Genomic DNA, 25,816 nt, shown 5'->3' with positions numbered 1-25,816 from the left:
CTAGGACTCAGGAGATCCATATTGAATTCCTGGCTCTGCCAAGCATTCAGTGGCCATGACCCAGATCCTCATCTCTGAAATGGGGATACTTCCTTTCTCCTACCCTTTGTCTTATTTACTTAGCTTGCAAACGCAGCAGAGTACGGACTATATTACCATGCTTATGTACAGCTCCCAGCACAACAGGGATCTGATCTCAGCTGGGGTGTCTGGGTCCAACCATAATATGAAAAATTTAAAAACCGTGTCAGAAAATGTAAAGTTAACAAAATCAACTTCTTATCTCCATTTAGAGCTCCTGGGTGTCGATTTCTGAACCGTGGGGCACAGCAGGAGGACAAGTTAAGGTTAAGCTCCCTCCCCGCCCAATTTTGGCATCCGTCAATTTTTAACCATTGATTATATTGACTGGAAAACTTGCTTTTTCATGTCCAACTGTTCTAACCAAAGAGGCTGCTAGGGTGTAGGTAGGCAGGAGTTTCACACTCCTGCCAGTGGATTCTACTGCACCATAGGGCTAACAGATTCTTCTTCCATCCACCCGCCATCAATCTGATCAACCCTGTGGTAACAGAACATTGAATGGTGTATACACAGCTCCCCTTCTCAGATGTGGAACCCCAGAACCTCTGCTCTGTGTGGTACAGAGGCCTGTCCTTTGAAGTGGTCTATGATCAGGAAAATTCAGCCTGTCACATAGAACTGTCGACGTCACCAGAAGTCAGAGACCAACAGATTGGTAAAAACTGGGACTGTTTATGTTAGAACTGCGCTAATGGGTCTGCAAGGCTCCTGGTGAGCTGAAAGACTGTAGAAATGTTCACAGTGAAAGTCCCCAAAATGTGTTTTAATGATTAATTTTGATGCAAAGAGGTTGCCAGCTCATCTTAGAGGGTGTTTATCTGGGAGTCAACACATGACTGGTCTGGAAGGAGCAAGCTCTATCTTCATGGCTGCCAGCCCCACCTCTTCCTGGGACCCCAGAATCCACCATCACACCACTGGGCCTTCATTGTCCTGATCCTGAAAGGGATCCTGACCAGACCAGGCCAGCCTGGGCCACAGGGGGGAGCCAGATGACATCACCACCTCCAGATGATTCAGCTGAACTCTGAACATCTCGAATACGAGACTTGGGTTCTAATGTTTCCCCTTACCTCTCTCCCATCATCACTACAAAAAAAAAATCATTTTCTTCTCCATCTTATTGCTCCTCTTTCCTCTTTTTGCCTTCTGTGTAATCAGAGCCTGGCTCAGCCCCCAAGACAACGCCAGTCTGTGCCTCAGCCCTGAGACTGAGCTGACCAGACAACATCTCAAAAGGCCCAAGGCTGAGAACTGTTGGCCAGGTTTTAAATGCAGACCCACGTGCTGGGTCTGCATTTCTCCAGCAGTGAAGCTGCAAATGAGAGTCAGCCCCAGAGACAGAAGCTGCGTTTTCCATCTTTGCTACTCTTGTGTGGGTTTCATTTTGTCTTACAGCAAACGGCTCCGACTCCTAACAACTCCAGCCCATCAACACTAGACTTCCTCCAAAAGAGGACAATTAATAGAATCTTTAATCCCATCTAAAAGATTGCCAAGCAGAGTCCCACCCCCCAACACACACTACATAGCGAACAAGAACGAGGGATACTGTTACAACAAAAGTCTCAATCATTCAGATTTCAAATGCTTTAACTGTTCCCCCCCCTTTTTCTGCATCTGGAGTCAAATATTTTTGATGGCGGTTTTTACAAGGGGAGTCGCTAGCAGTAACTTGTCCGGAAACCCCAAACCACAGTGAACTGGACAGCATAACAGTGAGTGAGAGTTTTATTAACATCTTCTCTCTGGCTGGGCCCAAGGCAGGCTCCTACCCCCACGAGCTCTCTCCTCACCCGAAATGCAGATGCCTTGTCGAGAGAGGAGAGGAAACACTGTGCTGAGAACGGACACCAAGTAAGAAGCCCAGCTACTGCAAGAGGAGCCACGCCCAACCCAGCTGCTTCAGCACAGCATCCTACCCCCTTCAGGTGACGTTCTGGCCCCAGGGCAGCGCCGCTGAACTCTGTGAGCCTCCTACACCTCAGAGATTGGTGCCTATAGAAGAGCGGTAATGAGAATTTAACCCTTCAAGCCTTGAAAAAGATGCCTATAGTTACATGGATAATGAAAGCAGCCGTGACTATGTTAACCGTTAGGACGCTGGGGCAAAATTCCTCCCAGGTGATGATCCCAGAGATGAACTTACTCCCAGGTATTTATCAAGGTTGTATTTCCAGTCAGCCCTTCTCTCATCTGCTTTCCCATGCGTCACCTTCTGCCTTTACGGCGCATTTGCTGAATAGCAGACTGACCACCCTGCCTGCTTTTCACAGTTTGAGTTGTGTGTTGACCTGTCAAAAGAAGCCTGGCAAGAACAACCCCCTGCTTCTAATATTAAATTTATTTCATAACGGCACCTCCCGCTTATTTGTAAGGAAGCGTCTTAACATGTAAGCGGAGAGAGGTTTTTTTGCTAAGGAAAGAGATTCTTGACGTACCAAGTTAAAAGTTCTACCACAAAAAAACCCATTACTGATAGATCTTTGTTACTGTGAATGAAGAAAGACTTACTTGCAGGCAATCTTGAAACAAAATGAAATGTGCTATTTCTAGGGCAACACTGTTTTCCAAATTCTCTTTCCTTATCCCCGTCTGGCTGTCATTGGCTCTCAGCTAGGCAGACCCGACATTTCGGTAACAGTTTCTGGCGACCCCAGATGGGACCCTCCTAGCTCGGATATCGGACTCCGGACGGCTGCGGTGAACTAGGAGCGGCGCCACCGGGGTGCTTAGCCCCTCTTCCTCACCTCACCGCAGCCCCTGGGGTTCGTGCTCCGATAAGGTGAGACCTAATAGGATAAGGAAATAATAAGGTTCTGGTTATATTCTGGTTACCGTATTTCTGTCTTATACCTTTGGGTGTTAGGTGTGTGGGCGGAACTGAGCTTCTCGTTTGTAATTCCTCAGGGTGGAAGCCATAGCGTGTGAGGAAGCCCTGAAGTCGTGTTAAGATCCTTCTGTTCCGTCCCCTGTAGCAGTCAGTGTAAACAGAGATTGCTGGCTTGGATTTTTTGGATTAGACCATTATTCCTCCTTCTTTCTGTTTAATTCTCTGTTTGAGTGCCAGAAAAGGGGATGGGTGGGTCTCAGCAGAAACCCTCTAAGGATAGCCCTTTGGATTACATGTGAAATAAATGGCCTTTACCCGGTGATCAAAAAGAAATGTCAAAGAGGCGTTTATGGCAGCTTTGTACCCAGGATTGGCCAGCCCTGGGTACCGACTGGCCCGAGTTCGGGTCTTTTGACATTCCAACTCACTTAACTCCTTTGCGCCTGATGCTGGAAAACCAGGCACCAGGACAAATGGATTATTGGTTCTTGTGGGATGATGAAGCTCATCGTCGCTTAAAGAAAATACAGATTCAAGCCCCTCTATACCCAAAACCTTCTGCCCCTAAAAAAGCTGATTTGGGGGAAGAAAATCTCCCCATATACTGTCCTTGACCTCGGCCACCGGTAGCAGCGGCACTACCAGGTGGGACAGGCTCGATACCTTCCTCTGCAGCTGTGGGTTCAGAGATAGCAGCCCTACCACAGAAACCCCCCCCTGGGAAAAAACTGAGGACACTACAGCTCAAGTAGACGAACCGGCTACTGGCAGAATGCCAAGTAGTGGGTCAGAGTCTTTTAGCCTCTTGGGAAGTCCATTCCACCCTAGACTGGGGTCAGTTTATGGGAAGAAACCCATGGGCAATTTAATTCAAGCACCCCTCCGGGTCATCCCAGTTCCAACGACAGAAGGGAATGTCGTGGACCATCATGTTCATGTTCCATTTACCACAGCGGACCTTATGAATTGGCAAACCACAACGCCTCACCTCAGAGACGACCCAGATGTTGTCCACAGGCAGTTCTGTACCATTTTCCAGTCTCATAATCCCGATTGGCAAGATGTGGGCCAACTTTTGGATTGTTTGTTACGCACAAAGGACAAGGAGCAGGTCCTTTGGGGTGCCCGGGCTGCCGCGGAAGCCGGCGGCCATTCCCGTGACCTTATATCCCTTGCTAATCCGGCCCAATAGAACCCGAATGATCCGGCCCGCCAGGCGAATCTAAAGAGATTTTGGGACTGCATTTTAATAGGTATCAAATAGGCAGGCGAGAGAACTGTGGCTTGGTCAAAAGTTCATAATACTGTGCAAAGGAAAGAGCAGCACCCTTCCGATTTTTATGAGAGACTTTGTAAAGCATTTTGTGCCTATACTAACCTAGACCCCAAGACCGCCGACGCAAAGTCCACAGTCCGGCTTATCTTTATTTCTCAGTCAGCCCCGGGCATCAAAAAGCGGCTACAGCGACTTGAGAGCACTGAAGGGAAATCCCTGGAGGAACTGGTAAGCGTTGCCACCCGTGTGTATAATACAAGGGAGAAGGTACAAGAGACAAAGCAGGCGAGGATGCTGGCGGCACTTGTAAATGCTGGGAATGAAAAACAAGGAATTTGGAGGGGACCCCCCAAGAGGAAACCTAAAATGGACGGGGGGGGGGGAGGGAGGACACGCCAAAGATATGTGTAACTATTGTAAGCAGCTTGGTCATTGGAAGAGGGAGTGCCCATACCGACCCACTGGGCGGCAGCCCCGCCGTCCAGACCCACTGCAACACCAGATGACTGTGGGAAGAACAGACGTTAACAACAGTGAGGAATGACGGCGACCTCTGTCACCTATTCAAATGATTTGACCGCTTATGTTTGTTCCTCCAATGACCACCAGGTCCCTCTAACTTTGGGTGGAACCATTTATTCTTGTCTTCTGGACTCTGGGGCTGCTCTCTCCACCGTTACTGTCAAGTTGAGGAAGGGAAGCCTCATGAATAAAAGTATTCCAGTAATGGGTATAGGCAGAAAGTCATTTGACTGTTCTGTGCTGCAGGAGGCTACTGTGGAAATTTCTGGTGTCTCCGCCTCTCATGCCTTTTGCTAGCTCCGGATTCCACAGTTAACCTCTTGGGCAGAGATCTATTGTGTAAATTGTATGCTCAGATCTTTTTTTCAGATGACAGGATCATCCTCCGGTTACCTCAAAACTAACTCCGCCAGCTATGTGCTGTTCTGACCCAGGCTTCAGAGGACTCGATCCTGCCTGTGGACCTGATCCTACCCGAGCGACTCAGACAGGAGGTAAAAGCCTCCCTATGGGGCACTTTAAAAACAGACTTAGGCACTCTCTGGAAAGAACCAGTGCGTATAACCTTGAAGCCAGGCATTGTAATTCCTTGAATTCGTCAGTATCCCATGCCCCAAGAAGCTCTGCTAGGCCTCCAGAACCTTATCACCACATTCCTGCCATTGGGAGTGCTAGTTTGCACCAAGTTTCCTTTCAATACCCCTATTCTGCCAGCCAGAAAACCTGACACGGATCCAGATTGAAAACCGGTATACTGATTTGTCCAGGACTTACGTGCAGTGAATAAAGTCATTCAGGCTAGACACAGCGTGGTACCTAACCCTCACACTATCCTGACTGCCATTCCAGCAGGTACTGCTTGCTATTCGGTAATAGACTTGTGTAATGCCTTTTTCAGTATTCCCCTAGATCAGGACAGCTGGGATATCTTTGCATTTACATGGATGGATCCAGAGACCTGGAGGGCAGAACAGCTAACTTGGACTCAGCTACCACAAGGATATGTTGAATCGCCAACCATTTTCTCCTCTATCCTGACACATGATTTAGCTGATATTAAGCTACCTGGTGGGTCCACCTATCTCTTGTATGTGGATGACATCCTGGTTTGTTCTCCTGATCAGGTAACATGCGAAACAGACACTATTTACTTGCTAAATTGCTTGGCAGGTAAGTGACATTAAGTGTCTCCTTCAAAGCTTCAGTTTGCCAAGGACCAGGTAACCTACCTCGGTTATGTACTGACCCCGGGACATCGAGCTCTATCTAGTGCTCGTATCCAGTCAATCCTTAACATCCCACGGCCCGAGACTAAATGTGAAATGCGGGGATTTTTAGGCCTTGCAGGATTTTGCCGTTCTTGGATTCCAGGTTTTGGAGAAATGGCAAAGCCCCTTTATAAGCAGATAATCCATGGTGCCGAGGAACCCCTGCACTGGAATTCTGGGGCTGTCAAAGCCTTTCAGGAGGTTAAAACAGCCTTGGCCTCAGCTCCAGCCCTCGGGCTCCCCGATTATCGGAAGCCCTTCGTTCTCTATGTGCATGAGCGACTGGGGTGGCCTTGGGTGTCCTGACCCAGACTTTTGGACCCAAGGAACGACCTGTGGCCTACTATTCCCAAAAATTGGATCCGGTGGCACAAGGCTTTCCCGATTGCCTTCGGGCGGTAGTTGCTGCTGGCCTTCTGGTACCCCAAGCTGAGAAGGTTACTTTAGACCATCCGATGGTCCTACGGACCCCACATATGGTCCAACTACTGCTAGTCCAAAAGGGCACTCAGCATTCAACCTCTCAGAGACTGACCCATTTGGAAGTTTCTTTATTGTCCAGAACCAATGTAAAGATTAAGTAATGCCATACCTTGAACCCTGTGACCCTGTTACCTTCTCCAGACAACGATCATAAGCCTTCACATGACTGTCTTCACGTAGTGCATTATCAGGAAAAACCTCGACCAGATCTTTCAGATGTGCCCATTCCAAATGCTGACCTGGAACTGTATACAGATGGCTCGGCACGGGTAGTGGAGGGCCAACAAATATCTGGATTTGCAGTATCTACCCAGTTTGAGGTATTACAGTCTGCACCCCTGGGACTTTCCACCTCAGCCCAGGTGGCAGAATTGGTAGCCCTCACCTGAGTATGTGAGCTGGCAGCAGGTCAGTCTGTAAACATCTATACTGATTTGAAATATGCTTTTGGCATTTGCCATGCCACGGGCCAACTCCGGGCAGAGCGGGGTTTTATTACCTCCGGTGGCACTAAAGTAGCACATGGGCCCTTAATTCTGGAACTATTCAAGGCTGTGCACCTGCCATCCGAGATTACCATTATTCAAGTGCATGCCCATCAGAAGGGAAATGATCCCACCGTCCGTGGGAACCGACTGGCTGATGCAGAATCAAAAACGGCCTCCCTACAACCTTATATTACCAACTGAATGGTGCTCGCACCCTCTCCCCCATCAACACTGGTTCCATTTGTCCCTGAATCATCAGAGGTTAGTCGCTGGGAGGACGTAGGGGCCACTAAGACACCAAGGGGGGAGTGGCAGCTATCTGATGGGAGAAGAGCCTTGCCCCGGGCTGCTCTGCGGCCTGCCCTATTTAAACTACACCAAGAAACACACGGCGGAGCAGAGGCCATGGCAGCTATTGTGAACAGACTTTCGTATGCCCCTGGGGTATTCCAGGAAGCCAAAAGAGTCCTTTCCACCTGTGACATTTGTGCAAAATTCAATCCAAGGGGGGAACCAAAAGGCCCCCCTGGAGCAAGGTTATGGGCATATACACCCTTTGAACGGCTCCAAATCGACTACTCAGAGACGCCCAAGTGCCAAGGCTACACGTATCTTCTTGTAATTGTATGCCAACTGACTGGCTGGACCGAAGCATTCCCAACTAGACGAGCAACTGCCTTGGAAGTGGGGAAAACCTTATTGAACCATGTTATTCCTAGGTTTGGTCCTCCTAGGTCTATTGACTCTGATCAGTTGACTCATTTCACTGCCCAGGTTATTCAATACATTGCAAAGGCCCTAGGTATCACCTGGCTTCTACATACTCTTTGGAGACCACCATCTTCTGGGCAAGTGGAAAGAATGAACCAAACTTTAAAGCTTAAGCTCTCCAAAATATGTGCACAGACTGGGTTAAAAAGGCTTCAGGCTCTGCCTCTGGCCCTCTTGGCAGTTCGAACTGCCCCTAGGGATCGGCTTGGTCTCTCACCTTTTGAACTTTTATTCGGCAGGCCATACACCGGATTTGCTGACCCAGGACCTGTGATTGATTTAGCCACTTGGGGGGACGAAGAGTTGACCAGATACGTTGTTTCCCTTCAAAATAAGGAACTGGTTAAAGGGGAGACTCCAGCGGGTCGTATTGAAGGGTGAACTGTCAGGCTGGAAGGAGGTTACTAGTGGAGTCCCTCAAGGATCGGTTTTGGGACCGATCTTATTTAACCTTTTTATTACTGACCTTGGCACGAAGAGCGGGAATGTGCTAATAAAGTTTGCGGATGACACAAAGCTGGGGGGTATTGCTAACATGGAGAAGGACAGGGATACTATTCAGGAAGATCTGGACCACCTTGTAAACTGGAGTAATAGTAATAGGATGAAATACAATAGTGAAAAGTGCAAGGTCATGCACTTAGGGATTAATAATAAGAATTTTAGATATACGTCGGGGACGCATCAGTTGGAAGTGACAGAGGAGGAGAAGGACCTTGGGGTACTGGTTGATAGCAGGATGACTATGAGCCGCCAATGTGATACGGCTGTTAAAAAAGCAAATGCGATTTTAGGATGCATCAGGCGAGGCATTTCCAGCAAGGATAAGGAAGTGTTAGTACTGTTATATAAGGCGCTGGTGAGACCCCTTCTGGAATATTGTGTGCAGTTCTGGTGTCCCATGTTCAAGAAGGATGAATTCAAACTGGAACAGGTCCAGAGACGGGCTACTAGGATGATCTGAGGAATGGAAAACCTGCCTTACAAAAGGAGACTCAAAGAGCTTGGCTTGTTTAGCCTGGCCAAAAGAAGGTTGCGGGGGGATATGCTTGCTCTATATAAATATATCAGGGGGGTTAACGTTAGGGAGGGAGAGGAATTATTTAAGTTTAGTTCTAATGTAGGCACGAGGACGAATGGGTACAAACTGGATATTAGGAAGTTTAGACTTGAAATTAGACGAAGGTTTCTAACCATTAGGGGAGTGAAGTTCTGGAACAGCCTTCCAAGGGAAGTAGTGGGGGCAAAAGACTTATCTGGCTTTAAGACTAAGGTTGATAAGTATATGGAGGGGATGTTATGATAGGATAGTTTAATTTGGGCAATTGATCTTGGATTATCACCAAATAAGTCTGCTCAATGGTCTGCGGGGAGATGTTGGATGGGATGGAAACTGAGTTACTGCAGAGAATTCCTTCTTGGGTGCTGACTGGTGAGTCTTGCCCGCATGCTCGGGGTTTAGCTGATCGCCATATTTGGGGTCGGGAAGGAATTTTCCTCCAGGGCGGATTGGCAGGGACCCTGGAGGTTTTTCACCTTCCCCTGCAGCGTGGGGCATGGGTCGCTTGCTGGTGTATTCTCTGCAGCTTGAGGTCTTCAAACCAATTTTGAGGATTTGAATAACTCAGTCCTGGGTTAGGGGTTGTTATAAAAGTGGATGGGTAGGGTTCTGTGGCCTGCCTTGTGCAGGAGGTCAGACTAGATGATCATATTGGTCCCTTCTGACCTATGAGTCTAAAATACTCATGTCTCTTCATAGGTATGCAGCCCAATTTCAGTCCTTACCCGCTGATGTACCTGCTCACCGGATCCAGCCAGGATATTGGGTCTATGTAAAAGAGTGGAAAATCAAGCCTCTCCAACCCCGGTGGGCTGACCCTTTTCAAGTCCTTCTTACCTCCCACACTGCAATTCGAGTAAGGGAACGGGATACCTGGATCCACCACACCCAAATCAAGCTAGCCCCTAAGCCGAGGTCAGAAGCAGATGACATCAGACTTCGAGGGAGCACCGCCAGCTCTTCCCACCATGACCCGGAAGAGCCAGAAGCAGACGATACCTGGAAAACTGAACCTCTTGAGGGACTAAAGCTTTTGTTCCAACGAACAAAATCCTGAGACTTTGTGACTATGGGTTTTCAGATGGTGCTGCGGTGGCTATTATTTCTGAGCCTGCCCCTTGTACAAGGTAACCCGCACCCAGCGGCTAAACCTCTTCAGTGACTGGCCACGTTGGGACACTTGTCTGACTGTTGGTTGTGTCACCGAACTCGTTCTGAGGAAGGAATAGGACTGTGGGCTGTATCTTTAAACCTCTCAAACGCTCTCCCTACAAGTGGTGCGGAAAGCTGAGTGGTGGTGGAAAGGAGAATACCGGTCTGATAAGTATGGGAAAATGTCTGAGGTTTGGTATCATAGCTGGGAGGCCCAAGCAGTCCCTCTCTTCGATATCCTTGGGTTTGGGTATAAGCTGGCCCTATATTTTGAGCTGTTGATGGGACCGGGAAGGAACTGGATTACATCCCCTTAAAAGCCTGCGATCAAACTCTTAGGTTTAGTGTTAGAAATGGGACCTTTTACCCCTTAAAAACTGGTGTAGACACTCAGAGACCTCCCTGCTAGTTTCAAAAGGCCTATATTGGGAAATTGACAGGTGAACGTTATCAAGGGGAGTGGTTTCCTTCATTCCTTCCCTTGGGTTCCATAAATGAGACCCATGCATATTATATGGACGTCTCCTCTGGCGTTTTATCACCTCACTCATCCCTTGTAAAAATCTCTGAATGCCAGGGGGCGCTAGTAAGCTTTACATCACGCTTGTTTGCTGTTACATACTGGGAGGGTATCTTAAACACCACCCATGCCATGGGACATTTGAATGCATTCCCATTTGCGGTGCCAGGGCAGGGTATTTGGCAACTCCAAACATCGCGATGTTAGGGTAGCTTGGCGTCACCGACTAGCAGGAAGCTCCCTCACCTTTTATTTACAGAGCCCCAGTCTGTATTTTATTAGTGGCAATAATGCTTATAAAGCTTTCCCAGCGGGTTGGCATGGCCGGGTGTGGTGTGGCCAGAGTATTATCAGACGTTCAAGTAAACACCACACTGGACTCACGCCAAATCCTCAACCTGGGGACTTATTCTCACAAGCTCTTCACACCCTTGAAAGGGGCTCGGGTTAAACATGCCGACAACCCCCTAGTAATCAGTCAAACAGGATTTCATTCCTTTATACATGGACTTACTCCTGGATTGGGGGTGGCGGAGCTGGAGTGGTAAACATTTCTGCAGAACTTGAAAAAGCAGCTAATGTTTCCTTGGACGCGTTCCAAAAGTTACAATGAGAAATTGATGACATAGCAGAAGTAACACTGCAAAATAGGCGTGTGCTAGATGCCATGAATGCTGAAGTATGGAGGGGGCCTGTGCTCGCATTGGGGAAAAATGCTGTTTTTATAGTAATTGCTCTGGTTTAATTGAGGAGGATTTGCAGGCCATCAAGGATGCAGCTGTTGTTTTCCACACTGTATCTCTTGATCATACCCTTAATTTTGAGGACCTCCTTCCAGACCTTGGGTCATGGTTTACTGGCCTTTTCCGTAAAATTATCAAATGGATTATTTTCTCTCTTTTCTTTCTATGTGTTGTTTGGGTAATGTTGCAATGTGCAAAATGTTTGTGCAATGCTGTTACTAAGGGCTCTACTGTCCATAGGAGAACACCATATTTCTCCCTCCAGCTTGATCGCAAATTGCATAACGGGCCTGACAATTTGGATTATCAGGCCCAAAGGGGGGACTGTGACAGTCAGCAGCAACTCCCTAATAGCTAGTAGCTTTATAATAGCGGGCAACCATTAGAAGAAATTGGACACCTCACGGACACAGTAGCCTGAACTTTTGAACTGTCTTCCCTTATCAGTCTTGAGGCAGTTGAAGCTGGTCCTAAGCGGGTTTTTGCTGAGCAGATTGCAGAAGTGCAGGGTTTGCTAACTACCAATCAAATGCTAACACGACCGAAGCCTGTGTGTGAGTGTGTATAAAAGATTCTTGGTTTTTGTATGGAGTAGAGTTTTTTGTACCAAGGTACAGAACTCTCCTTTCTTCGCAGAATAAAGTAACCTTTCCTTATCCCTGTCTGGCTGTCATTGGCTCTCAGCTAGGTGGACCCGACATTTTGGTAACAGTCTCACTTTAAGCACTGGTGACCAAATCAAAGAAGATCAATCTTTTCACTTAGAAAGTCGAGTTACACTCATTATCTCGTCCTTCGGACAGATAGTTTTACCGCAGGAGATGTTTGGTTACCCCACCCAGATACAATTACATACTGCAGCAATCCCCCTGCACTTGCAACTGGACACAGTAGTCTTCTTTCTGTGCTGATTATTTGCACACTGTAAACCAGCTGTCAAATTCATCCCAAGAGCTGGGCTACATTTTAGCGGCGAGTGAAGTGTTCACCAGCTGCGCGTGAACACGCACAGCTGGGAGCTTTGGGATACAAGCTGTGGGAGACACACACACACACCCTGGAGCACAAGGCCTGGTGCAAGACCTAAGGCCCAAACCATAGTCAGCAAATTCAAACCATGTCCTGAACCAAAGTCAGGCCATGGACTAAAGCAGATGTTAAGAAATTTACTGTCCTATACACGACCTTGGCAGGGGCACTGCTAATGATGCAAAATACAGACACTCCTAAGAAACAACAGATACTGGGGATGTGTGTGAACACACTCCAAAAGATTAACACAGGTACATCCTAACCTAACCCAAGAAAAAAGGGTTTGAAAGAAGGGATGAATAGGGATATTTTTCCCAAGGCACCTGGAGCAAGAAACATAAGAAAAGCCACACTGGGTCAGACCAAAGGTCCATCCAGCCCAGTATCCTGTCTACCGACAGTGGCCAATGCCAGGTGCCCCAGAGGGAGTGAACGTAATACGGGGTACAGGCTTTAGGGTGGGATTTGGGGTGTAGTAGGGTGTTCTGGGCTGGGACCGAGGGATTCAGAGGGCAGGAAGGGGATCAGGGCTGGGGCAGGGGGTTGAGTCGCAGGAGGAGGCCAGGGTGCAGGCTCCGGACGGCTCCCAGAAGCAGCAGCATGTACCTGCTCTGTCTCCTACATGGAAGCACAGCCCTGTCTGCCTGGTTCCCAGCCAATGGGAGCTGCAGAGCTGGTTCTTGGGGTGGGGCAGTGAGCAGAGGGATATGCCACTGCTTCCAGGAGCTGTGCGGAGCCACAGCAGGCAGGGAGCCTGCCTAGCCCCACTGTGCCGCCAACTGGACTTTTTGAACTGGGCGTTCTGGTTGAAAACCGGACATCTGGCAACCCTATATCAGAATATGTATCCATACCACACCATATTGGGGATCTGGGGCATGGGTTCTCTCATTCCAAAATCCTGGGGTTAGAGAACAATGTGGGACCCAGTTCCCAGCACATCATTCCACATTCCAACCTGTAGGGGAGAGAGAGAGAGAGAGAGAGAGAGAGAGAGAGAGAGAGAGCGAGCCTGGAGCACAGGGCCAAGTGCAAAGCTTAAGGCCTGAACTAAAATCAGCAAAAGCCAGGCTATGAGCCCTGTCATAAAGCAGATGCTTGCCTACACGTTCACTATCCAGTACATGAACTTGACAAAGGCACGACTAGTGTTGCAGAAAAACAGGCACGCCTAAGTAGTACTAGGCAACAGGTATTCAAAGAAACACATTCCAGAAGGTTGGCACCAATCCGGGTAAGACAAAGACAGGAGGACAAGATGACGGATGGAGATGTTCTGTTCAAACAAGCGGGTACAAGGTGCAGGATTTGTAACTAACCACCTCAGAAGCTTAATATATAACTTGTTTATGTCAAAGTATCATAGGATTGCCAACCTGGCAGGGTTGTCCTGAAATCTCCAGAAATCACAGATAAATCTTTAATTACAGATTATGTTATGTGAATACAGCCAACCAAAACCAGCCACCCGAATGTACAAGAGAAATAGCAGCAAGGGCACCTTTGTCCAGCTAAGGAGGCAGCCAAAACTCCCGCTGCTCACTGAGCAGGTACCACTGTCGTGAGCACACACACGTTAGTGTACCTATAACGACAGGGCCAGGGCATTAGCACTGTGCTTCGTCAACAGTGAACCTGGTCGAGCGCCTTTGTCACCGAACCCAGTTTGTGGTCTTTCTGGATAGTACTAGTACCGTTCACTTTTTTTAAAAAACATCTTAATACAAGTTTTAAATCTGCTATGAGGTGCAGATGGATGCCCTGATCCTCGGACCTCTGGGCGCCTGGGACCCCCGCAATGAGCATGTGCTGCGGACCTGCGGGATCAGTTGACGCTACGCATGGCTCACATGGCACCTCATGGTCCCAGACACCATCCGACGATCCAGGGACATCTACATCGAGCACATCATCGGCCACCGACAGTACCAGGAGGCGTGAGCCAGAGTGACATCGTTCTTCGACTACGAGAAAGGGACCAAGAGACTTTCTCTGCTGGATCATATGAACTGGAACCATAAACTCCCTGAACGTTAAATCTCACCAAATGGGGGTCAATCCATCCTCATCATCATATCCACTCATACTCCCCACCTGAACATAGCCACTCTGTGAACTTCATACCTCATAGTTCAATGTCCGTACTTTGACCCATCAACCTTTTACCTCCAATAGGCGATATTACAGATTTTGTAATCCTTATGTCACCCGAACTTAAACCAAACTTTGCACCCTCCATAATCTGTTTGTTATTCCCTGATAACCAGAAATTTCTATGCTTAAACTCTGTACCGTTCACTTTTTTAAAAAAAATATCTTAATACAATTTTTAAATCTGTTCTTAGCAAGGTCTGCTGGAACTGCTATCTGTGCAGGGCTGGGATAGCATATGAAGAGAACACGTCCCCCAACAGACAATGAAACCTAGTCATTTTGATCTGTAACCTCGTGCCGGTAAAAACTCTAATGTATCTATGACTGTCTGTGCTGTGAAGTGAGGCAGCTCGGAGATTAGGGGTTGATTGACTTCTCTGTGCTTTATGCTTTAACAAAAGCCAAATTAGTTTAAAATGGGTATTAAGCTCCTGGAGTCATGTGACTACTTCAGACACTCAGTTTTCATTTCATTCGAAAGTTTCTAGCCCTCATGATTACACCGAAAAGCTTGAAAATATGACCTTCAATAGCGACACCAGAATACAGATAACTCCCCCAATATTTATTCTGTTTTTCAAGTCACATGATTTTTAAGCCAAACTTTGATTTTTGGAACACATGAGAGTGGGAAAGGGTTTGCAATCTGGCCCACTGTTCACTGGACACACATCACCTCTTTGTAGTGTGTTGTGAAAACTCAATACCACATGCCTTCCCACGTGTCCAGCTGCTCCTCTCACAGGAGATGCCCCCACACGCCCTGCAACCCCCCATACCCCAAAATACATGGGTGACCTGAACTCCCCCCCCATACCCAAAAGTACACAGGTGCCTTGAACCTTGGTACACACACTCACCTTACGGTACATAATCACCTTGAACCCCCACTATCCCATGATGCTCTGAACCCTACCCCCAAATGCCCATCACCCCCCTAGGTACAAGGGCGCTTTGAATCCCCCACATACCCTTCAACACAATGTTAGGCCTGAATAAAGATATAGCAGACAAAACCGGGTATGCCAACCTGACCAAAGTCAGGCTAACAGAGGTTTGTGGGAAATCCCTGAGTGGAAAACACTGAGAAGCAGCCTGTCTCAGGAAGCATGGGGGAAAAGTGAGATAAGGGAGGGGCTGCATTCCTGGCATAGTACCAGATGTGCTGTGTTAGAGACTGTTCCTTTGAAGAACTGATAAGAGCCCCAGCTTCCCAGCCTCCCTGCTTTCACTCCCTGGTTCTGTTCTCCGGCTGCCCTCAACTCCCCTACATTGCTGACTCCTGGTGCTCGTTAAGATATCGTTAATCGCCTAATGCTGTAACACATGCACACGAAAGGGGTCTAGTTTCTAGTTGTTAGAAGAAGGGGGCGGGCTGCGCAAGTGAATAATCTCGGACACGAGGGAACTGTCTAGACAGCTCAGACTAAGATGTTAGGCGCAGGCTGCTTCTCTGCAGACGAGCTGCTCTCTGGGGATGCCCGCACTTGTCAATAAAGAGCTTTGATCGGACCTTGCTGGCAGTCGCCTGCCTCTCTCGCCGTCAGACAACGAACCTCGCCTCTGGGTTCGAGTCCCCAACACCAACGCACAAGCTGCCCTGCACCCCCGCATGCCCTGCACCCCCCGCAGCGCCCTGCACCCCCCAACCACACTCCGCCCCTGAGCCGTGCAGGTGCAGCAAGGGCTGGGGCTCTGAGAACGCAGTGCGGGCGGCCCCGAGACACACATAATTAACCCATCATTTCTATGGGCTTCCCTCCCCCGGCAGCCGGGAAACGGCTCGGGCGGGCCGGACTAGCGCCTACCTGGGCAGGGCCAGCGACGCCTCGTAGTGGCCGAAGGCGCCCAGCGGGCTGGGGGTGAAGAGCACCCCGCCCAGGTCGAACAGCACCAGCCGCCGCGCCATGACCGCCGCCTGGGCCGCTCTGGGGAGCCGCGGCCCCTCCGCGGGGGGGGGCCTAGAGCGCCGCGGGCCCCGCCCCTCTCCCGGCCACGCCCAGCAGCGCTGATTGGACACGCCCCCTCCCGAGCCACGCCCCTCTGGCGCTCCAGCCGGGCCCGAGAGCCGCGGCCCCTCTGCCGGGGGTCTAGAGCGCCGCGGGCCCCGCCCCTCCCCAGGCCACGCCCAGCAGTGCTGATTGGACACGCCCCCTCCCGGGCCACGCCCCTCTGGCGCTCCAGCCCGGCCCCGAGAGCCCGGCTCCTCTGGGTCCTAGAGCCGGTACATGCGCACTGGTCTCAGGACCTGTGACCCTGCCTGGTGGGTGGTTTGGTGTAGTGACATCACAGCAGCATAAGCCCTGGCAGGGGGCGTGGCTCCTTAGCAGGGCACGTGCCTGGGGCAAATGGGGCAGAGGCGTGTAAGGGGCGATGGGGTTGCTGGGCTGGAACGCCTGTTGGTGGGAAAGGCTGGGGTTAAGCTGCCCAGCGCAGGCAGAACGTAGGAACAGCCACACCAGGTCACACCAGGGTCCATCTAGCCCAATATCCTCTCTTCCGGCAGTGGCCAATGCCAGGTGCCCCAGAGAGCATGAACAGACCGTGCAATGGCCAAGTGATCCATCCCCTGTTGTCCACTCCCAGCTTTGGCAGCCAGAGGTTTGGGGACACCCAGAGCAGGCGGCTGCATCCTTGATCATCTTGGCTAATAGCCATAGATGAACCTATCATCTATGGATATATTTATTTCTTTTTTTCACCCCATTTTAGTTTTGGCCAACATCCCCTGGCAAGGAGTTCCACAGGTTATCTGTGCATTGTGTGAAGAAATATTTCCTTTTGTTTGTTTTAAACCTGCTGCCTGTTAATTCGGCCTGCGAAGAGATGCCTCATCAGATACCCCAAAGCCTTGTGGGAGTGGTTAGATAACCACACAGGTCCAGTGTACCCCAGAGTTCTGCAAGAAAGGAACTGTGGGAGCTTTGGCAGTTTGCTATGCAGCACTTAAGCAGCTGGACCCCATTTATGGATAGGAATTATTGAAAAATAATGTAAATTGTGACTATTAATGCTTCATTATGGACACTCCCAGGGCCACATATGGATAGAGGCAGCTATTGACCTCATTATAATCAAGGTAAACAATCAGATCTGGTAGACAGCCATACTATTGCCATAAGGAAGGGTTTAAAGTACCACACCCAGTTCTGGGGTTTGTCAGGTCCCTGAACCAGTGTAAACTGAACCAGGACCTCTCTCCTGATGGGCTCCACTTACTTTCCCTTCTATCATTGTTTCCAATAGTCTCCAAAACTTGTAAGCATGAACAATGCAGGAATCCACTTTACTGCACTTGTCTGAGTGTATTGATCCTTTCCTAGGATTATTAGTTAGAATATCAGGGTTGGAAGGGACCTCAGGAGGTATCTAGTCCAACCCACTGCCCAAAGGAGGACCAATCCTGGGACAGATTTTTGCCCCAGCTCCCTAAATGGCCCTCACAAGGATTGAGCTCATAAGCCTGAGGTTAGCAAGCCAGTGCTCAGACTGCTGAGCTATCCCTCCCCCCAAGTCAGGGTTGTCTGTAGTAAATAATGTTTCTCTGTTTGTTTCAGCAAATCTCATGTTCTCAGTTAAGTAGCCCCCTAGGAAAAGAAGCTGTGAGCTGACAGTGCCTGTTGCCCATCAATACCTAATCTTGTAAGTGTAATAATTGTTCAGGTTACAGGCCACTAGTTGCCCTCCATCAGGCTGTGCTGGCCTGGGGGCGAGATAAGAATGAGTCCCAGAGGGATGCAGGATACGATAGCCCCTTCCCACCAGGGAGTTCCATGAGGTGACCCCCCACTCCCATCCACTCCTCCAGGACACCAAGGTCCCCCATACTGTCCCCCCATCCACAGGACCACAGTCACCACCCAGGACACGGGGTCCCCCCCACTGCACCCCTCCATTCACAAGTCAATGAGCCCCCCAAGACACTGAGATCCCCTATACACAGCCCTCTCCATGCACAAGGGCAGCAACTATCCCACCACCTCCAGACACTGGGATCCCCACACAGCACTCCCCTATCCATAAAGACAGGGACTCCCCACAGGACACCAGGGTCCCCATCCACAGCACCCATCTATCCACAGATAAAACAGCACAGAGCCCCAATGGCAGGGGCAGTGACTCCCCTTAGGGCACCGGGGTCCCCACACAGCCCGCCATCCACAGGGACAGAGATCCCCCCTCTCCCGTCAGGATACACACAACCCCAGTTCCACTTTCCATTCCATGCCGAGCTGCTGTTTCAGTAATCGAGAGACTCCGATTGGACTCTTTAGGATCAATGAACAGGGCAGCCAGGAGACCTGGGCTCTAGTCCCATCTCTGTCCTGCTTCTCTTGGGCAAGTCCCAGCCTCTCCCTTTGCTTCATCTTCTTCCACTGTAAAGCGGGATTATGTTGTTCCCCTGCCTTTGTGAAGTGCTTCGAGGTTTGGGGAAGAAACGCCCTGAGTCAGCGCTAAGTCCTGTTATTAGAACTGGCTGGAATCCGGAATTCCTGTGCCTTGGGAAATTCAGAAAGTAAACATGAATTCATGGGCACGAAATTGTGAAACTTCCCATCAAACGGGAGAACTGGGGAGTGGGTGGGTGGCTGTGAAACGTTCACTTTGAAAAATGGAAATGACATGCCATTGTGACCTCTTCTAAATGAAATTGCCAAGGCTCCCTGAGCTGCCCAAATTGCTGGCCGCCTGCCGAGTGGGCTACCCAGAAGCCTGGCAGCCCTGAGCACTCCAGCAGCAGCAGGAAGGCCAGAAATCCTGAGAGCTCCGACTTCAGGCTCTGCGGTAGGTGGCAAAGCAGAGGAGCTAGGAGGAAACCAGGCTGGCTTCTCTTGGAAAAACCTTCCATTAGAAAACTTCCAGCTAGCTCCATTTATTACTGCGCATCGGGGGAGTTAGCGAAGGAGAGGACCTGTCAGATCGATGCAGATCAGGATACTGCCCTCCAACAATACGGTTGATCTTAGATGAAGGGGGCTCTGCGCCTAGGGGCCAGATTCCTAGCTGGAGTAAATTGACTTCAATTGAAATCAACGCAGCCAGGCTGATTTACGTCAGCTGAGGATCTAGCCTGTAGTGAATTGGAGCTAATACCTGCGGAGCCATTGGATTGTGTAGAGAGCACTGGGGTGACGGGTTTTCATTTCTGTGGTGATAGGCAGCTGCCTTTTAGAGCAGGTGTAGCTTGCGTGCAGTTCTCCAGCGGCGATCCGGACGTGAAGAAACAAGACATGGGGCATGGTGCCTCAGGCTATCCTCTAGGAGCTGGTCTGTTTCAAAGCGATGAGTTACATCTGGCAGGAACAAGGAAGGATTTGGAGAACCTGTGGAAGAGTGTGATGGAGTAGGGGCTGCCTGTGTGGGGAATGGGAAAGCAGGGGAGGACTTTAGGGGATGGACGATACCAGAGCCTGTAACCTGAGCTAGGTAAGGGAGGGGAAAGGTCAACATCTTTGCCCGGGAAGGAGGAGAAAGGAAGGGAGTGGCAGGAGGGAAGCAGTTTATGAGTTTGGGCTTGGGGCTGTGTGAGTGGAATTCAGGGTATCCTAGCTAGGATCCAAGCACCCTGAAAGCCCAGAAGGACTCAATGGAGGGGTCCTGACTGTGCCTGCAAGCTTTGCTGTAACCTGTGTTCCTGTTGTCCAATAAACCTTCTGTTTTACTGGCTGGCTGAGAGTCACTGTGGGTCCCAGGAAGAGGGGTGCAGGGCCGGACTCCCCCACACTCCGTGACAAAGGGACACTCCAAATCCATGTAAGCAGGTTGAATGTCGTACGACACTGTCCCTATCCACGTGCTCGCTCTCTGCCAGCTAATGGGGCACGTCCGATGAATCGAATGCCATAGCAGGTGCGGTATCTGACTAAATAAACACAGGTGATGTGAACACACTGAAGTCCAAATGCCCCAGGGAACAGGTGGGTCTTCTCTGAAGGAGAAGGTGGAGCTAGCATGCTGTTAGCTGGAGGCTGTTCTAGGCTTGTGACACGGATATAAGGCAGCCTGACTATTTCAGGGGCAAGCTCATGTGACAAGGAGAAGCAGCAACCTGGAAAGGGTTAGGGGATCTGTGTCTATCACGTGGCTGGGCAAGGTATATAGGGAAGAGGGGGCTGGAGATAGGGGGAAAGCCTCCAGGGAATGTAAGCAGTATTTGTACGTCGAGTTGCTTTATTTTATGTTTTTGATGTCTTATTGATAACACCTTAAATGACTGGTTCTTGGAGCAGCTGGTCCTGGAACCCACCAGAGGAGAGGCAATTCTTGATTTAGTCCTAAGTGGAGCACAGGATCTGGTCCAAGAGCTGAATATAGCTGGACCACTTGGTAATAGTGACCATAATATATTTAAAGCAAACAATAAACTGGACCAAGACCAGGACATTAAAAATACTCAAGTGTGGTGTTTGCTTCCCTCCCTGGGCTGCTGAAACAGCCTACCAGCCTGCACCGCCCCTACGCATCTCTACGTTCACAGACTGTAAGACCTCCCACGGAACGCTGGCTGCAGAATGTCAGCCTGTGCTGCCTGCAGGGAGCCCAGGCCTTCTGGATGCGGGAGAGCACATCTTTTAGAAAGTGACATTATCAAATCATAGGACTGAGAGGGATCTCAAGAGGTCATCTAGTCCAGTCCCCTGCACTGAGCCAGGACTAAGTATTATCCCCCAGACCATCCCTGACAGGTGTTTGTCTAACCTGCTCTTAAAAATCTCCAATGATGGAGACTCCACAACCTCCCTAGGCAATTTATTCCAGTGTTTAACCACCCTGACAGTTAAGAACTTTTCCCTAATGTCCAACCTAAATGCCTCTTGCTACAATGTAAGCCAGTTGCTTCTTGTACTATCAGAGGTTAAAAAGAAAACATTTTCTCCCTCTTCCTTGTAACAACCTTTAATGTACTTGAAAACTGTTATCATGTCCCCTCTTGGTCTTCTTTTTTCCAGACTAAACAAATCCAGTTTTTTAAATCTTCCCTCATGGATCATGTTTTCTAGACCTCTAATCATTTTTGTTGCTCTTCTCTGGACTTTCTCCAATTTGTCCACATCTTTCCTGAAATGTGGCACCCAGAACTGGACACAATTCTCCAGTTGATGTCTAATCAGCGTGGAGTAGAATAAAAGAATTACTTCTCATGTCTTGCTTACAACACTCCTGATAATACATCCCAGGATAATGTTTCCTTTTTTTGCAACAGCGTTACATTGTTGACACATCTTTAGCCTGTGATCCACTATCACCCCCAGATCCCTTTCCACAACACTCCTTCCTAGACAGTCATTTCCCATTTTCTATGTGTGCAACTGATTGTTCCTTCCTAAGTGGAGTACTTTGCATTTGTCCATATTGAATTTCATCCTATTTACTTAAAACCATTTCTCCAGTTTGTCCAGATCATTCTGAATTTTAATCCTATCCAAAGAACTTGCAACCCCTCCCGATACAGGCTGGACTGTTGATTCAGATATCTGTCCCCACCTCCCCTAGGTCTGCAAAGCTGAACTGCAAGTCTCAGGAGAGTTATGGTGCTTTGTATTTCTAACCAGACTTGAAAGTACTATGGGACGGAACCAACAGCCAGTGAAATCTTATAGAGCTTTATTACCGACTACCTGACCAGGATGCTGATAGTGACTGTGAAATGCCCAGGGAGATGAGAGAGGCTATTAAAAAACTCATTAATAATGGGGGATTTCATGTATCCCCATATTGACTGGGTACATGTCACCTCAGGACGGGATACAGAGATAAAGTTTCTTGACACCTTAAATGACTGCTTCTTGGAGCAGCTAGTCCTTGAACCCACCAGAGGAGAGGCAATTCTTGATTTAGTCCTGAGTGGAGCACATGACCTGGTCCAAGAGGTGACTATAGCTGGACCACTTGGTAATAGTGACCATAATATAATTACATTTTACATCCCTGTGGTGGGGAAAACTACCGCAGTAGCCCAACATTGTAGCATTTAATTTCAGAAAGGGGAACAACACAAAAATGAAGGGGTTAGTTAAACAGAAATTAAAGGGTACAGTGTCAAAAGTGAAATCCCTGCAAGCTGCGTGGAAACTTTTTAAAGACACTGTAATAGAAGCTCAACTTAAATGTATTCCCCAAATTAAAAAACATAGTAAGAGAACCAAAAAAGAGCCACCATGGCTAAACAACAAAGTAAAAGAAGCAGTGAGAGGCAAAAAGGCATCCTTTAAAAAGTGAAAGTTAAATCCTAGTGAGGAAAATAGAAAGGAGCATAAACTCTGGCAAGTGAAGTGTAAAAATATAATTACCTTAGACCTTAGTCCATCCCGTGCTTTGCTGCACGTTGGGTGACCCACATTTGCCATCCTTGCCTGTCAGCTGCCCTTCTCTCCAAATCGTCCCATTTCATGGTGAGGTGCTTGATGTCGTTCAGAACTGTTCGGTTCCATGCTATTCAAGGTCTTCCTCTCTTTCTTCTTGCGTTTTCTGGCTGCCCTTCTAGGGCGGTATTTGGTAAGCGTTCTTCTTCCATTCTCAGCACGTGTCCCAGCCACTGAGGTCTTCTTTTGTAGATTATTTCTGAGCAGGTGCCCTGTCCAGTCATTTTTCTGACTTCTTCTTTCATCTTCCTATCTCTCTCTGCTATCCCCAATATTCTTCTCGGACATTTGTGATGAAATGCATTCAGCTTTTGCGTATCTTTCTTGGTAAGTTGCCATGTCTCACTGCTATATGTTGTGGCACAGGGCAGGCCTGGCAACTCCTCCGGGTAGCGGGCACAGGGCAGGTCCAGCAGCTCCTCCGGGTAGCGGGCGTGGGGTGGGCCCGGCAGCTCCTCCGGGTAGCGGGAGCGGGGTGGGCCCGGCAGCTCCTCCGGGTAGCAAGCACAGGGCAGGTTGGGCCAGTCCTTGCATGGACCACAGGTCACTGATGCTTCCCAGTCACAGCCTACGCCAGAGGCATCTGGCCTCTCCGGCAGCTGTTTTCCCAGTGAGCTCTGAGGTCGAGCCTTTATACTTCTGGGCACTGTCTGAGCCTCTGGGGGGTGGGCTCAGAGCTCCCTAGCTCCACCCAGTCTGGTGTCCAGAGGGGCTTGTCTCTCACCGGGGCAGCAGGGAATCACACCGCCTCACTACAGGGGGTAAAATAAGAACTAGAAAAGTTCATGGAGGACGGGTCCGTCAATGGCTATTAGCCAAGATGGGCAGGGATGGTGTCCCTAGCCTCTGTTTGCCATAAGTTGGGAGTGGATGACTTGACGATTCCCTGTTCTGTTAATTCCCTCTGGGGCACCGGGCGTTGGCCACTGTTGGAAGATAGGATACTGGGCTGGATGGATCTTTGGTTTGAACCAGTGTGGCTGTTCTTACGTTCCTATGTTCTTCCATTGACTTTAATGGGGATTGGATCATTCTCTGAGAAGATGACCCTTCTCAGATTTTGGCACCTGGTCCTGATCAGAACCAGTGGCTGAAACCAAGGGGACAGAAGAAGCTTAACTAAGGACAAAATATTCCTACTTGGGTTGGGCATCACAATCTATGTTAGTTTAAGTATCAGGGGGTAGCCGTGTTAGTCTGGATCTGTAAAAGCAGCAAAGAATCCTGTGGCACCTTATAGACTAACAGACGTTTTGGAGCATGAGCTTTCGTGGGTGAATACCCACTTCCTCAGATGCATGTCACATGCATCTGAGGAAGTGGGTATTCACCCACGAAAGCTCATGCTCCAAAACGTCTGTTAGTCTATAAGGTGCCACAGGATTCTTTGCTGCTTATGTTAGTTTAGGCTCCTATTGAAGTGACTGGATTTCAGAGGTGTTAACTTCCCACAACGGGAGCTGCAGCTGCTCCTCAGCTCTGAATATCTAGCCATTTATTTAGGTGCCTAAATTAATACTGATTCATAGATTCCAAGGCTGGAAGGAACCATTATAATCATTTATGGGAGGAGGGATAGCTCAGTGGTTTGAGCATTGGCCTGTGAAATCCAGGGTTATGAGTTCAATCCTTGGGAGAGCCACTTAAGGATCTGGGGCAAAAATTGGTCCTGCTAGTGAAGGCAGGGGGCTGGACTCAATGACTTTTCAAGGTCCCTTCCAGTTCTAGGAGATTGGTAAATCTCCTATTATTATTATCTGGTCTGCCCCCCTGTATCACACAGGCCATAGGACTTCCCTGGTGCCCTGCCAAAGGCAGCCAAGTTCAAACATCTCAACCCAAACTTCTATGGGAAGCTTCACGTGGGGTTTAGTTTGCATGTCCTGAGGAGCTCTGAGTTGGTTCTTATTGTGGAGTTAAGTTAAACCCCTGGAATTCCGGGTGCTTGGAGCGTTTCTTTTCTCTGCTCCATAACACTTATAACCGAGCCTGTTCTTCACTCCCTCAGAGCTGCTGTTGACAGCCAATGGAGCAGGTGGCCCAGAATGCTTCAGTGCAGTGTCTTTTCAGTGGCTGCTAGGTGAAATGAGTTTGGTGGGACTCAGTCCAGTAGCTAGCAGATCAGGGCCTGTATTGCAAACAACACCTTAATGACACCTCTAGCAGAGAAGCAAAGGACCATAAGGAGACTGAACTCCCCACTCACCCCAAGTGGTGGGACATCCAGCTCAGACACTTTGGATGGGGCAACAATAGGAGAAGCTTGCATGGCCACTGCCAGCTTGCACCCATTCCCTGGATTCAGCCTCCAGGAATCTCTGTCTGGCAACTTTCACCAGCATGAAATTCACTTTAAAAATTACGCTGAGTCTCTTATCCCTTGGATGTTAAACCATCAGGTTGCTTCAAGATTGAAAGAGAGACGACTAAGGGGGCACATGCTAGAGGTCTATAGAAGACTGGTGTAGAGAAAGTAAATAAGGAAGTGTTATTTACTCCTTCTCATAAACAGGGCTGACAAGAGTGGGCGGAAGCCAGTACAAATTACTGGGACCCGATGGTCCAGAAGGGGGCCCGGGGCCTGGCTTCGTCTGCCCTGGTTAGCTGGTCCATCCTTGCAGGGGGGCCCGAAAAAATTTTTTCACCGAGGCCCAAAGCCACTCTCAGCAGCCCTACTCATAACACAAGAACTAAGGGTCACCCAATGAAATTAATAGGCAGCAGATTTAAAAGAAACAAAAGTCAGTATTTCTTCACACAATGCACAGTCAACCCAGGGAACCCTTTGCGAGAGAATGTAGCTCAGGCTCCAGGGAGTGGGTAGCTAGGGGCTGTGTGCAGGCAGAGGGATAGCTCAGGGTACAGGGAGGGGGTAGCTACGGGCTGTGTGCGGGCAGAGGGATAGCTCAGGGTACAGGCAGGAGGTAGCTAGGGGCCGGAGATCCAGGCCCTTTAAACTGCAGCTGGAGCTCCGGGCTCAGCCCAAGAAAAAATCTCAAGCGCCTTGAACTGGAGTGTCCAGTGCAATCCCATTCTCAGTGAGCCTAACTTCAGCACGGCCGCTCAT

General features: G+C 49.2%; 1 protein-coding gene across 1 annotated transcript in view; it reads right to left on the bottom strand.

Moving 5' to 3' along the window:
• Positions 1-16,295, bottom strand: part of LOC115648033 (bifunctional epoxide hydrolase 2-like) — a 72,352-nt gene extending 56,057 nt beyond the window's left edge. The window contains exon 1 of the mRNA XM_030555111.1: positions 16,195-16,295. Within this exon, the coding sequence (XP_030410971.1) occupies positions 16,195-16,295 (101 nt within the window). The remainder of the gene's footprint in view (positions 1-16,194) is intronic.
• Between the last annotated feature and the right edge of the window lie 9,521 nt (positions 16,296-25,816).

This window comes from Gopherus evgoodei, chromosome 3 (assembly GCF_007399415.2).
Source record: "Gopherus evgoodei ecotype Sinaloan lineage chromosome 3, rGopEvg1_v1.p, whole genome shotgun sequence".
NCBI lineage: Eukaryota > Metazoa > Chordata > Testudines > Testudinidae > Gopherus > Gopherus evgoodei.
Note: the sequence above shows the minus strand (reverse complement) of the source record. Positions and strands in the feature narration are given on the sequence as shown.